Source organism: Rhopalosiphum maidis, chromosome 1 (assembly GCF_003676215.2).
Source record: "Rhopalosiphum maidis isolate BTI-1 chromosome 1, ASM367621v3, whole genome shotgun sequence".
Classification (NCBI taxonomy): domain Eukaryota; kingdom Metazoa; phylum Arthropoda; class Insecta; order Hemiptera; family Aphididae; genus Rhopalosiphum; species Rhopalosiphum maidis.
In genome coordinates, this window is record NC_040877.1 from 77283269 (window position 1) to 77302062 (window position 18794).

At 25.5% G+C, this 18794-nt stretch overlaps 1 protein-coding gene across 1 annotated transcript; it reads right to left on the minus strand.

Annotated features, from left to right (window-relative positions):
• Positions 1-451: 451 nt before the first annotated feature.
• Positions 452-18521, minus strand: LOC113557735. Its single transcript, XM_026963291.2, has 17 exons — positions 18513-18521; positions 17620-17664; positions 13841-13903; positions 12591-12635; positions 12402-12410; positions 11329-11385; positions 10424-10465; positions 7128-7136; positions 6929-6988; positions 6631-6642; positions 4693-4701; positions 3846-3869; positions 2290-2334; positions 1927-1959; positions 1105-1161; positions 573-619; positions 452-498 (listed from the first exon to the last, which is right to left on the minus strand). Exons 2-17 carry the CDS (start codon positions 17642-17644, stop codon positions 487-489), a joined length of 549 nt encoding a protein of 182 aa, XP_026819092.2. The 5' UTR covers positions 17645-17664; positions 18513-18521; the 3' UTR covers positions 452-486.
• Between the last annotated feature and the right edge of the window lie 273 nt (positions 18522-18794).

Below are 18794 nucleotides of genomic sequence, written 5' to 3' on the forward strand. Positions count from 1 at the left end.
TAAATTGTGAATATACTGTATCATACCACACCACTCGTTGAGTTAGGTTATCAATAACCAGTATAGTACAAAATATATATAAAAAAAAACAATTTTTTCAACATAAAATATCTTTATTATTAATAATTAAACTTTTTAACTAAATTATAATTATAATAGGTACGTGGTTGCGTTTGTGTTACATAATATCGTGTGTGAAAATACCATTTTTTTTCATTCTAATGTATACCTTTTTAATCTATTATTAAATTCCATAAGTATATAAGTGCTAAATAACTTTAATAACTAGATTAAAATTTTAATATATAACATAAAGATCATTTAATTGTTATTCAGTTGTAAAATAACTGTCATTAAACATACTTATTTTGTAACAATAATGTACTTAAAAATAAAAAATGGTAAAATATGCAATTATATGCAAAATAAAATTTTGATATTTTGAATATAGATATCATCAAACACATTTGTATATAAAAATGGAAGCTATTTGACACCCTAAAAAATATGCAAAATCATAAACATCCTAACCTTATATTCAAAAATCTTATATATTATATTTATTATTATACAAGAGTTAGTTCATTTTTCCACAACGAATCGGGTAATGGTGTACATCCTGAAAATTAGAATTATTTAGATACTTAGATATCTTAATATTGAATAATTAAATATTAAAAAATTTGGACATTGTTGATTTTTAAACAAATTTTAATATTGTTAAATTAACGTAAACACCTAACCACATTAAAAAATCATTAATTTTCATACACATAAGTACCTAATATAAGTTATAATCACTATAATCTTATAAATAGAGAAAAAAATAGTTACATTTCTGTTATAATTTAAATATTATTAAGATTTCGAATGGTTTCAAAACTATTTTTTTAGATCTAATTGGTTGTTAATTATTCTTGATTTATTAAAATTATATTGTGCTTTATAAAATGTAAATATAAATTAAAGATCTGCAGTATTTGATAAAATTGTCAAAAAAATGTTTTGATAATTAATGAATAGAATTGATTCTATTATGTGTATCTAATTAACATAAATGTAATACGCTTCTAACGTAGTTATATAATTTATATTTTATTTTACCAATAATTTTTAGCCTTAGTATGTATGTTTTATACTTTTCTCCTTTAATAGCCCGACCTGATAATAGATAATAATACATAATTTGAAAACATGATTCGTTTTTAAAAAGTAAGAAATTAGTAGACATATAGAATCTTATTAACATATAAAGATTAAATTGAGTTAATTTATTTAAATTAATAACTAAATTACTAAATCTTATATGTATTATTAGTGATTGTCGTAGACCAAGGCCATAACTGAAAAAAAATTTCTGGGGGAAGGGTCCAAAATTTTTTTATATATAAACGTTGAAAATGTATAGTCAATAAACTATATTCATCACTATAATATTTCTACTTTTAAAAATTTCGGGGGAGGGGGGTCCGGACCCCTGGACCCTCCCCCCAGTTACGGCATTGTCGTAGACAATAATATACGTATTTATTATTAGATTTAGGTCAGTAATTGTGAATGACAAATATATCTCGGGTTAAATAAAAATGCGCTTTTCATTAATTTGCATGTTAATAATAACTAACAGTAGTTTACTTTGGTGCAATAATTACAGATGCATTATATTTTAATTAAAAATGTTGATGTTCGTAGGTTGATATGGGAAAATTAAGGTAAAGTGATGTATTGAACATTTACTAATTTTTCGAAGAAGATATTTCTATAATCTTTATATTAAGTGATTAATATTAAATTTATAAGTGATTTTAATATACATTTTACATAGTTAAAACTTAAAAATGGTATGCTTAAGTTACTTAGAATAAGTCAGAGGAGTACTTAAAGTATGTATTACATTAACAGTAAATAATACATGAAATCACTTACATGTTTTCAATTTATCAAAATATTTTTTGGTCACTGAAACATAATTATTTATTTTATTATATTCTACATTCTACATTAATATAGGCACTTAAAAGTTCAAAATACCATAGACACAAATTGTAAATTTAATGTAAAACATTATATCACGTAAATGTTTGTATTTTCTAAATTAATAACAATAAAAACAGTAGACATATAATTAAAACTGAAAAATTCATTGTTAAAATAATGTTAATGTTTATAATTTCAAGTGCATTGAATATGAATTGTATTAACTTTTTATTATTTAATTATATCTATGTTTATATTTTACATTTACATGAATATATTATATGCAACATAATAAATAATGATGTGTAATACTTTTATTATTTTCTTTTTCATATTTGTCGTATATGCCATTGTTATCTACCGGAAAAAAATTGTATTATTTATAGAATGAATCTAAACTATAATAATTTATATATTATTTATACAAATTTGAAATTTGCATAATGGTCATAATAAATAATAATAATTAACAAATTGGCGTTTTAAAAGTATTAATAAACTAAGTCCAATGACGAGATTCTGACATAGACTTGCGTTAAGGTGCTCGTGCTAACTCTCATAAATCACGTCTGTTAGTCCTAACCAGGGGTCTCTTAAATAATCAGTTTTTTCCATCTTACTTCTCATATCCCTGCTGGTCAAGAGATATGCACCATCGTGTTCTCATTAATCGCGCGTCCTCGGAACGCCTACGTATGATCCGCGGTCCGATGGCTCAATCTTGTATGTATGGAGTAAAGGGCCTGATTCAGGAATTTTGGCCTTAGCCAAAATAAAAAATGTAGTCCCTTGTCAACAGTAGCGTACATAGGTCCCCCCTCTCCACAAATGTGTTGTATAAAACAAATTAATAATTACAATTTACTTATAAATGTTCACAAACATAATTATAATGTTATACATTTTTTATCTCTACAGGTCACGGATTTCATTTTACTGATTATTTATTAATTAATATAAGTATATATATATATATATATATATATATATTATATGGAAAACAAGATTAAACTTTATTTTTATATATAATTAACTGTAAAAACAATACATTTTTACATTTTTTATAGAAATAAGCTATTTTTTAATACTACATTTCTTGCTTTTTTTAAAATAAATTCATTTATTATGTCATCAAAATTAAAAGAAGATGTAAAATCGCTTTCTATTGATAGTAAACCTAAGTTACCATGTAAAATAAAATCAAAATAAGGTTCATTAAAATCCGAGGCCTTCTAATAATGGAGGCCATAGGCAATTGCCTATCCTGCCTAATGGTAAATATATAAAATATGGCCCTGATGGAGTATGCACTCGATGAAAACTTCTGCGTAGTTGATCACGCCTATCTAGTCGTATTATTTATATATGGAATATACACAATGACTTTAATCTTTGAGAATGGAGATCATTACCTTTTGACATGTATTGATGATCCCATAGGACTTACTAGACCTACCCATAAGTGTATGTAGTGTTATTGGACTTAGTTTTACCTCGTCATATTCTGGAATGTGTTAGCTATATACGTCATAGTATATTGATATAATATTGATGAAAAACCAGAGCACGTAGCGATAAATTAAATCACGCATTATCGTCACTAGTCGACTGCATATAATTTATAAAATAAATATGAATAAGCTATTACATAAAACCAGCTCTAGTTCACCAACTCAGTATTATCAGATTCATGTACAGATACTTTCAAGAAAGTATTCAAATACTGTATTTAAGTACTTTTTTCAAATGTATTTAGAATACGTATTTGAATACTTCTACTCAAGTACTTTATAAGACTGTTTATACTGTACATTTATATTGAGTATATATAATATTACTTTCTTTTATTTGATATATGGGATTTATACCTATTTCATTGTTATCAGATTTGCCTATAAGAAAAATTAAAAAAACAATAAATAAATTTATAATAAAATATGAAATATAAGCCTTCAATGATAATGCAAAATAGTCATCTTTCAAAGTATTTTTTATACTTAGTAAATGTACTATTAATCAATTATCGTACATATTATTAAAATTACAGTTGTAGCAATTTCCTAGAAAGTAATTAATTTGACAAAAAATATTTCGACGAACGAATTTTTATTTAGGTTAATGTGTGTTCATGATACGGTGGCTGTCGTTGAACTGGGCTAATTGCAAATACCGTATTTAATTAAAAATTTAAAAGTTTGTCAATCTTTAACTCGCGACCAATACAATTGTAAGAATTAAGAATTCAATACATTAATTTGATTGAGAGATCCTACTTTATTTAATTGTCCAACTCCGGAATTTTTAGTTAAAAAAAACGAGCAAAGTTGTTTTAGATTGATTTAAATTCATAAGAAAATCAACGATACTCTAAGACACAGTGATGATAAATTACATAAGCCCATTAACCATTTTCTACTCTCGATTTAAATAGTGAATTTTACCAAATTCCAAAATAGTTACGTAGATTGTAGGAGATCAATAATAGTTTACTAGACAAAAGCTATTGTAGTTTGAAAATTATTATTATAATAATAATATAACTATGTTTGGTTAAAACCAAACATAGTAATGTAATGTAAAATATTAATAATTTTTATTAGCTGTATTTTTCTTTTAAAGTCTTTAACATTGATTATTGTTATAATTTTATAGAACACCATAATCATTGTTAGTGTATCAATGTATCATTACTAAGAATATAATACAATTACTCACTAAAGATTTCTGTAAGGGTTTAAAATACATTTTACATATTGTATACAATATTTAATATAATTTATTGAGATTTAATCGTGTTGTGTCACTTAAGGGCTATATAATTTATATAATAAAATCATGGTTGCCTACTAGAGCAGTACCGGTCCTGGGGTTTATTTTTAGAAAGTATAAAATGAATTTTTTCGACTTCCAAAAACGAAATTTGTTGTCTATAAAAGCGTTTATTATTTAGTATTACTATTTATTATAAATAGTATTTATAATCAATAGTATTACGATTATAATAAATTGCAGTTTTTGAGATTATTTTTAGGATTTTGTAAAAAATAAAAATATGAGGAACTTCCATACCTTAAACGTTATTAAAAAAAACATTGTACCAATGTAATTTTAATATTTTTTAATTGCTATAAAACAAACTTTTTAGATATTATATATTTTACTTTTCTTAAAAAAAAGTGAAAGTAGGTAACTGCTCTGCATAAGTAATCGAATGTAATTTTTCATTCAGTCAGCGACTGTAATGAATGTGTTAAATTTGAATTTAATGATTTAGCTAATAATCATTGTAAATGATTAGATCTAAGTGGAGACGGTATGTTAGCCTATTATTTTATATATATAAATAATATATTAATATATTGATAATTGCTATTAATTCATATAATATAGAAAATATTCAAATAATAATATAGGAACAATGGTACTCTATATATTACTATTTCCACGATCAAGACTCTCTGGTTCAGTTTAGGGAAAAAGCACCTATTATATATTTTATAAAGAAGAGTATTTCCTGTGCATTGACTGGATAGATTTTTAATACTTACATTTTTGAATAAGTTATTAATAGTTAAAAATAATAAAAAATTATTTTAAATTAAAACATGCTTATTTTTATGAAAAATGTAAATATTAAAAATCTATCCGGTCAATGCACAGGAAATACTCTTCTATATAAAATATATAATAGGTGCTTTTGCCCTAAACTGAACCAGATAGTTGTAATCGTGGAAATACGGAGTATCTTTGTTCCTATATTACGTGGGAGATAAACAGAGAAAACAAATGCTGGTGTAGCAGACTAGCAGTCCCTTATACGGTCATTTCCTATTGTCATCTTCGATCCGAGTTCCTTTTTTAGTTCTCGCTGTTAAATTTTTAATTGCCTTCTGTTCTTTCACTAGGAGTTTTGATCAAATCCAATATCACCGAGTTCAACACAATTAATCACTGACTGTCTTTTTCATAGATTAATCTAGTTTTTCTCACATTGAGTTTATATTTTTATGATTTCTCCCACTCCTTTGTTTAGTTTATACAGTGCTTCTATACAGGTACGCAATTTTTTCTGTTTGCTTCTTTAATTTTTCAATATCAAATTTCTTGGTGATGTTTTTCTTAATTCTTCAATTAACTGATATTCTAACACATATCTTAACTTGTACAAGAAGTGATCAGAAATTTTACTAACTTCTCTACTGCTCTTCACGTCAAGTACATATCGTTTTCTTCTTAAATCAATCATTAGTGATAGTCTATTTGATTTTTTACATAGCCTCCCTGTGACATCCACGTGTGTTTATAAATGTTTTTATATTAAAATTGCGTGCCGCTTTTCTTACAATTCCGAAGCTCCACTTCCATTCGAGGTTTTTGTTGTGGTTGTTACTTAACTATTAACTTTAGCGTATTAAGGTGTTAGGTTATTGGCATAATGACAATCCTCATTAATGGAAATTAAAAATTGCCCCCAAAATTACGGTGGAGGTGCAAATTGAATTTGTTAATAACGAATTTGTACAATTAATTTTAATGTATACATTTTATCTTACGCATAATATTTTGTTCTCAATTTATGAAAAAAACATAAGTGCTTAAAATTTAATTTATGATAATGGTTATAGTAGTTATGGTAATTAAAATTTTGCTTACTTAAGTATTTAACTGTAATTAAAATTAGAATATAAAAATATATAAGTTATATTGTTATACAAGTGCCAGCATTTTCAAGTAATAGGAGTTTCTCCTATTATATGATACATATTTTCACATATAATCGTGTTATCATTTCTCTCCTAAAATGATATACTATTATGTATAGATAATTATGATATCTGTGTATATAAATTTAAATAGGTACTGATTTTACTGTTCACACCATTCTTTGGACTAAAATTATATCTATATTTTTCCAAATGGGTAATAAAATAATTATACTATTCAAACTTACTGAACAAGTTTCTTTTCGTTTTAAATGCGTTTAAGTCATTTTCCGATGAACTTGGGTAAACTAATAATAAAAATTGATAACATTTTTATTTTTTAAAGAATAAATAACTTCATATTTTTCTATATTTTAAATAGTTCTTAAGTCAATTAAACGTTGTTGGCATCCTGAACCACTATTAAATAAAATAAAATGTGCTTACTCATGTAACCTGTGTGAATTGAAAAATCCTATTTATTTATCATTTAAAAATATATTTACGTCAAGATTTTAAAAATAATATGGCTATGGTAAACAATTGAATATCAGCAAATAAGGTGATAAATGATAATTGTGTATTTGTGTAATTTATAAATCATAACCGATGCTTTAATAATTATACATTCTTTTACCTGACTGGATTTAAATTATAGTTTAAATTGGAATATTATTTAAGAAATCAGTAAGTAGATAGGTAATCTAAGTGTAGCTCAATTTTTACAATGAAATGGATTTACTATCATAATCATTATAAAGGAAAATATATAAATTATATAAATATAAATATAAAAACAAATATCGTAGGATAAAAATTATATTTTTTCTTGTATTTAACGTGAAAGATTTAATACTAAATAATAGTGTGGGCGCTACAGCACAACGGTAGACTGATGAAAAATATTAAAAACATTTTGTAAAAATATTTGGCCCAATAATTTATTTCTATCTCGCTAAAGCCTTACAGCCTACTAAGGCCCTAATGATGTTATTGAATTTCGAATATAGGTTAATTTTCCCGTGGAACATAAATGTTGCTGTCTTATATAAGATTCTTTGAGTATTGATAAGTAAATTCATTAGGACAGAGTTAATCATAGATATAAAAGAAAATACAAATTGGTATAGTTATTATTTATGGATATATATATATATACAGATATATCGGTGGTACATACAGTGTATTTGTTTTTATGAATATAATATTATAAATATTTTTAAAATAGTATAATACAATAAATACATTTTTTCTCTCTTTCTCTCTCTCTATATATATTATATCGAATAGGGACAAATGGATGTAGCCGTTTGGACGTGGGGACAATTGGACGTAAAAAATAAGATATAAAGAAAATAAATAATATTACAATAGATCATCATCAAAATACATTAAGAAAGATTCAAAAAAACTAAACATTAATAGTTGTGCTTTATTTATAGGTATTTATAAATTATAAAACCATTGATATTATATGTTCATAACTAATGGTATTGTATCATATCAAATATTATCAAATAGTACAAAGAAAACGAAATGAATACATGCAGCACCAAATGCACCGCATGATTTGATAACACTAGAGATACCAGATACATACAAGGTTTACACACCGTCTGAAAGTATATAGGAAAATTATTTATTAGACCATAGCGGGCATAATGAAAATAGGATTTTAATTTTTGGAAGACCTAGAAGTTTAGAAACACTACATTTTTTAAAAGTTTGGTATTGCTATGGGACATTTAAAGTAGCACCAACAAGTTTTGCACAAGTCTACGTTATTCTTGCGGAAGCACTAAATGGCGTCCATCTATTAATTTATGCACTGTTACCGAATAAACAAGAAAAAACAGATGATAAATTATTTGATATGTTAAATTTATTAAAACCATGTGTCACGTGATTTTGAATTATTTCAGTAATTAATACCACAAAAAAAAAAAATAAATAAATAAATACCCTGACGCTGAAATTCACGGTTGTTTGTATCATCTAACAATAAACTTTCATAAAAAAATAAACGAAATGCTTCAAGATATAAAAATGATGATGATTTTTCAATATTCATAAAAATGATTGTAGCTCTTTCACTTGTTCCAATCGACAATCTAAATACCGCTATACGACAATTAGGAGATGACTTACCAGAATGCTTACAACCTTCATTTGACTGGTTTGAGGACAATGATGTTGGAAGGGTTAATAGAAACGGAAGAAGTCGTCGGACAGCATTATTCCCACTACACATTTGGAATTTACACCAACGAATATTGAATGGTCAAGAAAGGACTAACAACCATGCTGAAGCAGCTAATAGACGACTAAATGTCTAAATGGGAGTTCAGCATCCTAGTTTGTGGTCTTTCATCGACTGTTTACGAAAATTACAAGCTGGGCGAGACGTATTTTACAAACAATTTGAAGTAGGCAAGAGTCCCCTCCAAAAAACTAAAGAAATTTATTGACGCGTATTTTAAAAATTGCTCAAAGCTATGAGACTAAACCTAAAATATTATTTTTATGCGGAATTGCTCTAAATATTTCTTTACATTAAAATTATATAATGTAATTAATATATAAATAACTATGTTTGACATTCAACAACTTTTTAAATATTTTAAATAATTTTTTTTATACGATTTACCTATATACATTTTTACGTACTATAATAAATATAATTAGTATAAATAACTTTTTTTGATATTATTTTTTAAATATTTTAATTGTTGGCGTACTTATTATGATAAAAATTTATTTAAAATATATTTTTAATTTTAATATTTTATATAATGAATAATTTGTACTTTTAAATATTTTATAATCATTTTTGACGTATAATAATAAATATAAATAGCTTATTAATTGTATTTACTGATTTATATATTTATTTTTTTTGACGTCCAATTTTCCCCACGTCCAAACGGCTACGTCCATTTGTCCTAAATCGACATAAAATCTATCACAGCAACACGAAATTAACCATATATAATATCGATCTAGGATAAATGGACTTAGCCGTTATATATAATTAATTTCGTGTTGTTGTGATGGATCTGATGTTGTTCACATTATTTAGACGAGTATATCTTTTATTCAATGTTTTAAATTTTAAATTTTATTTAGATTCTCTATTATATAGATTTCTAATTATAATTATTATTACGCATAATAAGTAGATGATTATTGAAACATGTTATTACATTTATTCCATGTGCATTTTTGTTGTTGTTAAAATTTTATTTAGAAACCTAGTTTTTAAGTAATTATCTACCGGTAAACAACAACTATTAAAATTCGTTTCGCTAATTTGGTTTCTGGGACGTCTTGAATAGTTTTAATTGAATTTTTGTACTTATAATTTGTATAATTGGTAGAGAAAAAAGAAAAAAATTCTATAAAAAAAAAAAAATAGTCATAATATTTTAAGGGGTCACAAGTGTAGTACACTGAATGGGCTTTATTAGCTATTATAGAGGTTTGCACGGGTCGATAATTTTCAGCCCGGTCCAGCTTGGAAATTTTTTAAGTTAGCTCGGCCCGGCCCGGAAACCATTTGTTGTCCTAGCCCGGCCTAGAATTGTATAGTATGATCATATAAAAATGCAGGTCTTTATTAGCTAATATATATAATTGTAAATAAATATGATTATGTTATATTAAGATTGAATTAATGGTAAATTTAAAATAAATTAAATGTCATTTAAATCAGAGTTAAATATTTATGCTTAAAAAAAACTTACTCAGTTTTGTTACTTTGAATTCCATAGGATAAAAGATAAAGCCTAAAATTTGTATATTCATAAAAATGTAGTGAATGTGTGTTTTATGATAAAAAAATATAACTAATAGATTAACAGATGTACATTTAATACGTTTTTTGCACTTTCGTTGAATATAATTTATTACGGTTCTATATTTTAGATGAAATTAGGAAGGTAATAGGCAAAGATAATATTCATATTGTAGGGTTTACCTTCAAACAGTTAAGAGACATGTAGTATTTGGAGTAAGTATAGATGAAACAAATAATAGGCATAATGAAATTAAATTGGGTTGTATATATGTCTAGTGAAATAATATATTCCAATATTTTATATCAGTCAATACAAATTAAAAATAATATTTATACGAAAAATAACTAAACAAATATTTATTTTTAATTGATTATAACATTAATAGCCTTATTTAGATAAAATTTAGGAATTAAAAATACAATTAACGTATAAACAATATTATTATTATACACATAAATGTTAACGGTTTTTTAATATATTACATTTTAATATTTAATGTATCAATTTTTGAGAAATTAAATCTGTATTTTATACATAATTTATAGTAATACAATTTTAAAGCAAATTATACATTTATTGTACCAAACTGGTTGATATTTTTTTATATACCTAAATCAATAATGAAGTAGCAAAATATTTTTGAATTAAATAAATGATTCATTTTATGAAGAAAATATTAGTAACGGGTTTTTAGAAGTATTGTAAGATATTGTTTAAAATTTACTATTCAATTTCTTCAATAAATAATAACTTCAATATTCGAAAATTATATACTTTAAAACGAAATTGTGTGAATATATAATTTGAGCTCTTTGTGTTTCATAGAATATTTAGGTATTATAATTTCTTACTTTTACATTCGCTATATTGTAAATCTGGATCTTTTAGATCATTTATTAATTCAATATCTAAAGTTAAAACATTTCATTTATTAATAATAAGATTCCAATTTATCATTTAAACATATTTTATATTAATTTTGATATTAATTAATTATTAATATGTAACGTATAATATTTATTTTTAACTAATAGATTAGTATGGTACTATAAAGTAAATTACTATTTTTTTGCATTTGTTAAAATTACCATAATAAAGTCTTATATTATACATATTGTTGTTGTTATATTTAATGATTTGATGGAACGATTTATAGCGTTTGCTATTTAAAAAATCATTATCCTGTATATTATATATTAATCACATTCAATCTAAATACTATTTAGAATAAATAAATAATAAGCAAGAAAAAATAACCGAAATAACTTAATTTTAAAACTGGCCATAACTTCACTAGATAGCTAGCTCAGGTTAGACATAGCTGTTACGGTTAAGACTGGTTTAGACTTGGCCCTGAACTGTAGTTTAGTTATGTTTCCGTCAACGATTTTTGATTTGAGAGATGAGTTTATGCAATTGAAACATATTTAATTTACGTTACTTCATCATGCGAAAATAGAAGAAAAACGAACTCACTGTTCGAAAACCACTTTTTAATACCGCTTATTAATCGCTTCGTTTTGATTTAAAAGGTTTTCGAATTCGTTCAAATTTGCTAATTTGGAATATGAATCGTCATTAAGAATTGCATTCTTAATAATATTTTTTAAGCACCTAAAAAAAATTTGCGAAACTGTTTCATCGGATTAATGGATTTTAATTCAATTTTATAAAGATAATAAAATATAATCGAGAAAACATTTTCGTTTGCAATTCAAAGAATAATTATTCAAGTAAAATTTCTTCGAGACATTTTTAATTGAAACATATGCCAATGGCTAAGATTATAACGTTAACTTTAACATTTTTTATTGCAATATATAGTCAATAATATCTTGGTAACAATGGTTATATTTCAATTATAAGTTCATCGTACGTTAAGTTAATTTAAACTTATTTTAAATCAATAAATCAAAATACTTACTAGTAAAAGCTGGGTATAAAAATTAACAAAATAACATTTTCATAAATCATTAATTGTTTCTTTCAAAAATATTGTTATGCATTAAAATTGAATGTAAAAAAATGTTTAAACAAGTAAACATTTTTCTATGTATTATAAGTGTTTACAAATAAATAAAATCATTCAATATACATGTATGGTGATATTTACTTTTGTACAATTCTTGGGTTTCATCTCTAAGAGAGAAATATTGACCTAAAAAAAATATTAACTTTGTTTATCCATTTTGTAATTGAATTTATCCCCACGGAGCATATCTATTTTAAGAGGGATGGGCTTAATAAATCCGAGATATCTATTTGTGCTGAGTCGTCCATTAATGGTGGTGGTTGGTGGGGCTTATCATACCAAATATAAAACGATAAAGATTTTGGATAAACAAACATAACTCGAAATGCGGAGCTTACGAATTTATATATGTATATAGGTTGACTTTATCATTAATGACAATGTTTAACTTAATGTTGTCATGTTTTAATCAATAACAGAATTTAATATTGATACCACACGAATTTAAAGGGAAATGATATATAAAACATATATTCGAAATAATAGTTTGCACAGCGAGTCCAATTTGAGAATTAAATTTTAATTCTTAAATATAATGTAGATATATTTAATTTTAAATTTATAGTTTTAACTGAAACTTGACTAATTATTGATAGATTTGATTGTTAGTTATAATGTTGTTAACCATCAATGATTTTCAATATTAATTTATATATAGATACATTTATGAATTCATTAATCTTTCATTCCATTTATCTATTATTCAATGTTAATTAAAGAATAGCATAGTTTTCGATTTAGCCGTTCAACAAACACTTTTTTTTTTTAGTTTTGTACTTAATAATTTTAAAACCCATACACTGGCATAACTTTTGTATACGCAGATTTTCTCAAAGCATTTAATTAAGTTCATCGTACATTCCTATAGGGAGTTAAGTTAATTTCTCGATTTGGTGAGTTTATATTGTCGTGGTTTCGCTCGTATCATCGTTAATATAGACATATAATTGTTGTTCGTTATCTTGTTTTTTTTTGTCATTGATTTTATTTGTAGTGTTCTACACGGAAAATATTTCTCTTAATAATCATTTTTTTTTTCAATACAAAATCTATACCCACGTAGCACAGTAAGTATATGCGGTAAAGGAATGAAAAAATAGATCTATTTAATTATTAAATACGTTATGATAATAATAAATACATATTTACAGAAAGCTTTCATCTGAGAAGTCACCCATACAATACACACCATTAACAATATAAAAAAAAAAAGTTTAAAATTATTTTTTAGATTTTATTTTATTACAAGGCGTTTTAAATTCGTTGGAGGCTTAAGAAAGTATTGCCAAATTAGTTCTTCAATATTTAAATTTTCATTCTAAATTACTCACTTGTTTTTGCTAGCTCAGCTAAATATTTTAAGAATTCTAGCTCTTTTTTTTCTAGTATTTTTTCTGAAAACAATAATTACTGTATTTCATATTCAATTAATTTGATTATCTTAAATTAGCTAATATTATAAAAGCTCCGGTGTAGAGGACATCACTTTTGATTATTTTTAGAGAATTAGTATAACCCTCTAAAAACGAAACCCACCTTGTCATGGAGGGAGGCTCACTAATTTGGTTCACACTAGGAGATTCCACACCAGAAGGAAAACTATAAACCCAGTGACAATATGCTAAAAATGTGAGGTGGCTCAAAATAAAACGATTTTACTACTTATGACTAACATTGGATGACTTGCTACCTTTTAAAAAGAAGCGTCGATCTAAGTCATTGATATGATATTCTCTGACTCTGGGCCTACGCTATTATAGACTGTGAAATCATTGACGTCTACTTTGGTAGCGATAACAACTACATCACATTTAACCTCATATTCAACACGCGAGTACTAAGCGATGACGAATCCGTGAGACACTTTGATCATCTTAGATGGATTTCATGTAAGTTGGATGAGAGGTCACCGTCTTTGAAACAGTCCACCTTAGGGGAAGTTCTTAATGACTACCTGATTAACGTTTGCAATGCCTGCATGCCTAAAGTTATGACAAAGATCACAAACGAAAACCAGTGCATTGATGGAATTAGAACATTTTTAACCTCACAGCTATACTGTCCTGCTACTGGGAAAAGCAGTAACTACAAAAATTAAATTTTCGGGAAATTGAACTTTTGTGGTTTTTTTAATTTTTTTAATTAATTGAAAATTGTAAGTACACTTTTCGACTGAAATAGATGGAAATGTGTGCTGGAATTTCAAAAATGCTATTAGTTTTGTGATTAATAAATTATTTTTGACAATTTTACATAACATTACAGTTACTGCGTTTCTCTTTAGCATTACTTAATTATATCATATAGTGTTACAATGTATAAAATGCAGTATTATCAATATTATAAAGCACTGTTAGTAGACAATGCAGTAACTACAACAGTAATCAATTTACACAAATAAAAAAGATACTTCTTAATTATATTAATTTTATTAAGCAATACTTCAGGCAGTTTGGTCTCAAAATTGTTCACAGAAACTGTATAGTGGATATCAGTAAATTAATATTGTCCAAATTAAAAGTTCAGTATTATTTAAAAAAAAATTACCTAAGTCATGACATAACATAACAAGGGCGTATTTGAGTTGTGACCATGAGAGGGGGATTCATTTTTCTACTATACAAACTAAAAATAATTTATAGTTGATTACCTAAATAATACTATTAACTTAAAAATAAATACTACTAACACAATATTATAATGACAAGTTATCATTAGATAGATAACAAAAAGTTACGGCAGCTGCGCGGTAAATGATAATAATAAAGTTGTAGACGTTGTAGTGTTACTAAAAGAAAATTTTATTTTAATATTTTATTTGAATAATTAATAAAAGAAAACAATTTAAACGAATTAACCTTTTTGTATTTTAACAGCCAAAAGGATCACACACTAATATAGATCTACCTATATAATATACACACACACTCAAAAAACTAACCTATAATATGCGGTTTGATTGTTATGTAACACATATTATATAACATGAAATATAGTAAAAATATTTAATATTTTGGTCCTATAACGGTAAATGTAGTAACTACAATGCACATCATATTGCTTTTAATTGTAGGAATTGTTAATTACTGAATTTTACTCTATTACTCGTGTTAGGAACCCTTGCACTCATTTTAGATGAGTAAGCATGTTATACAATAATATAGTAGTGTAAGCAATATGTGTAATTTTTTTTTGCGACTGCGTCGCCAAGACGAGAACGTAGAATAAGCAACAGTTAGTCGTGAATAAGTAACCGATTCGAATAATACTGTGTTGTTAAAATATTCTTATAATAAAATAATTAATAAAATATTTTCTTAAAGTCGAACAGATTTTGTGTGGTGTTTTGAATACAATCCGTAAGTGAACGAACTCTTTTACAACATATATATGCCTTTTGGTCTTAACCGAAAGAGTATATAACACTCGATTTTTGTAAATGTATTGTACTTACGACTTTTTTTAATTGAATTTTAAGCAACTAGATGTCGAATCAAGTCGAAATAATCAAGTTTATACTATATGACTTTAATATACTGTTTAGTTATCTTAAATGATTATCAACGTCACCGTAATTTGTTACCCTAAAAGACGGTATGATAATTATAATACTAAACTTCAACTGAAGTCGATCACTGTTGTTTTTGAAATATAAAAATAATGTATATTTAAGAAATATTTATTAATTTTTGTGATTTTATCCCACATTTTATTAGGTTATAAAAGCGCAAACAGTGGTGAGTGACTGCAGTTAGTAGAGAACCTTTTAGTTGGTTGACCGCAACTAGTAAACACTGGTATTGTAATGCCCGTGGAACACTCTTGAACACACAAGATTGTAATATTGGGATCCACTCCGTATGGCAGTGAAGGCGTTTGTCGGCAAAAGAAACATCTCCCGGAGCGACGTTCAGGATTTATTATTTATTTAGAATGTCCGACTACAGACTGCTTTCTAACGTACTATTCAGTCTTTCGACGATATGATTCAGATCTTATTATGTTGAAATCGGCCGACTAACCCCTCCTTACAGGCACCTACACAAAAAAAAATTAGGAGGTGGGGGAGGGGTGTTTACAAAATTTAGCAATACAAATTGTGCCGCAACATAATAAAACAATTTTTTCCTCATGAATCGAAATTATTTCGGGGGGGGGGGGTCGAACCCCAAACCATCCTGTATACGTGCCTGCCTCCTTAGATAAACAATGTCCAATAGAACGAGAACACAGGCAAGCGGGTGTGTGCGACTTCGGGTCGGGAATAGACTACCGCACTATTCTTATATAATTTAAGATATATAAGTTATATTATTATTTATTTTATTAATTTTTATTTTGTAATGTGATGCGGCAGAACCTATAACCAAATGATAATTAATTTGTATATTTTATATATATTTCATACATTTTAATAAAATAATAAAATAGTAAATCAATGGAATAAAATCATAGAAATAAAATTGTATTTTATTTGAGTGTATCCTAAATAACTGAATGTATTATATTTTTGTAGAATTTGTATACATCAATAATCGATAGCAACAGAGAAGTATTATTGCTTACAAGAGCCTTATCTGCTGTCAGTAAACAGAAAAACAACTCCAAATCAGAATAGGCCACAGGCATCTAACTCGCTCCTTTCTTATATCTTCAAAAAACCTGCATTAACATGCGAGACATGTAAAAAAAACATTTAAATCGATCACATCGTTACCAAATGGCAACAATACGTTGAAATGTGAACAACTTTCACCAACTCAATCTCAATTCAAAGTAAAAGTTGTATTTCTAAGAAAATACTGAACCAATTTACCAATTTTAACATAACATAAATTTAAGTCATAAAATTGAAATAGTTGTGAATAATATGTTTTGGTAATTCTGAATTTTTTCTTCTGTTCTAAATGTAGAATATAGCAAAAAATCTAGCTGGTGTAGGATACAAGTGCCCACTTTTTCAGTTAGCTAATCAACTAACTGTTATGATCCAGTCAAGCTTTTAAGTGCTTACCTGAAAGACGATAACCATTTAACTTGTTACGTTTTTACAGTTGCTCATGCTTCCACCACTTAAATTTATTTTTTGTAAAATTATTTATAAACTTACTTTTTTGTTGAGTAGTTAATTTCATATTAACATCTTCTATTTTATCTGTAACATAAAAAAAAAAACAATTTTTTTTAGTGCTCATTGATTTGTTATGTTTATTATATGAATATTTTATAACTATTTTAATATTATTAAAAAGGGCCCTGTATCGAAACTTTTAGTTTTTTTTATTAAATATATAGTGCAAAATAAAAATAAATGTAATATTATTTTTTAAGATATTATTCTAATATATAACAATTAATATTAAATCATTTAAATCCTTATAATTATAATATTATAGTATTGTATTATAATTTTTTTTTTTTTGCGTCTATTGTATTATTTATAAATGATTACGTAGAATTTATTTTACTTGATTCAAGGATTAATTAGAATAAGCGCAATTTATGACAGTATAATAAAGTTGTCCAACAGTAAATAAAAAGAAATACCATGAAGAGAATTTTACTTTATTTGTTCTACCAGTGTTCATATACATAATAACAATTAAAAAATTTTTTTCTCCTACAATTAATTTGATACAATTTTAAAGTTCGTAAATAATTTTATAATTTAATCAGTAATACTTCGTAATTAAATCTAATAAACATATATAAAAAATAACGAAAAAAAACTGAGTGATTTAGATAGTTTGTAAATGTTGGAATTACCTTGTGATGAATGATGATATTAGAAAAAATCACGATCAAAAATTATTTTTAAATCTCCAAAACACAGTCAACAATTTGTATAATAAATTCCAAATATCATATTTTAGTCACTCCAAATGGTATAGATGATTCATAATTTACTATTTTTTACCATATATTTAATAAATTATACTACAATATAGATTGAAAATTATATAAGTAATGATATAAAATATTTTGAACTAATTAAATACTTACTTATAGTAATTGTTTTTCGTGTCAAAAATTCTGAAAATTGTAAATGATACACTTAATCGATAGGTACTAATAATGTATACATCAATTATGTAATACTATAAATATTAAAAACTACTATAAATTCATAAATAACCATTGTTGGTACGTTTGCCTGGATTTCATTCCTTTTGAAGAAAACTCATCGATTATAGTGTATAAGTATGCTAGACGAAGGGAGAAAGAACTCTGACTGTTAGTTAAATATATGGGCAATATTGGTTATATTTTGGATAATTACATTGA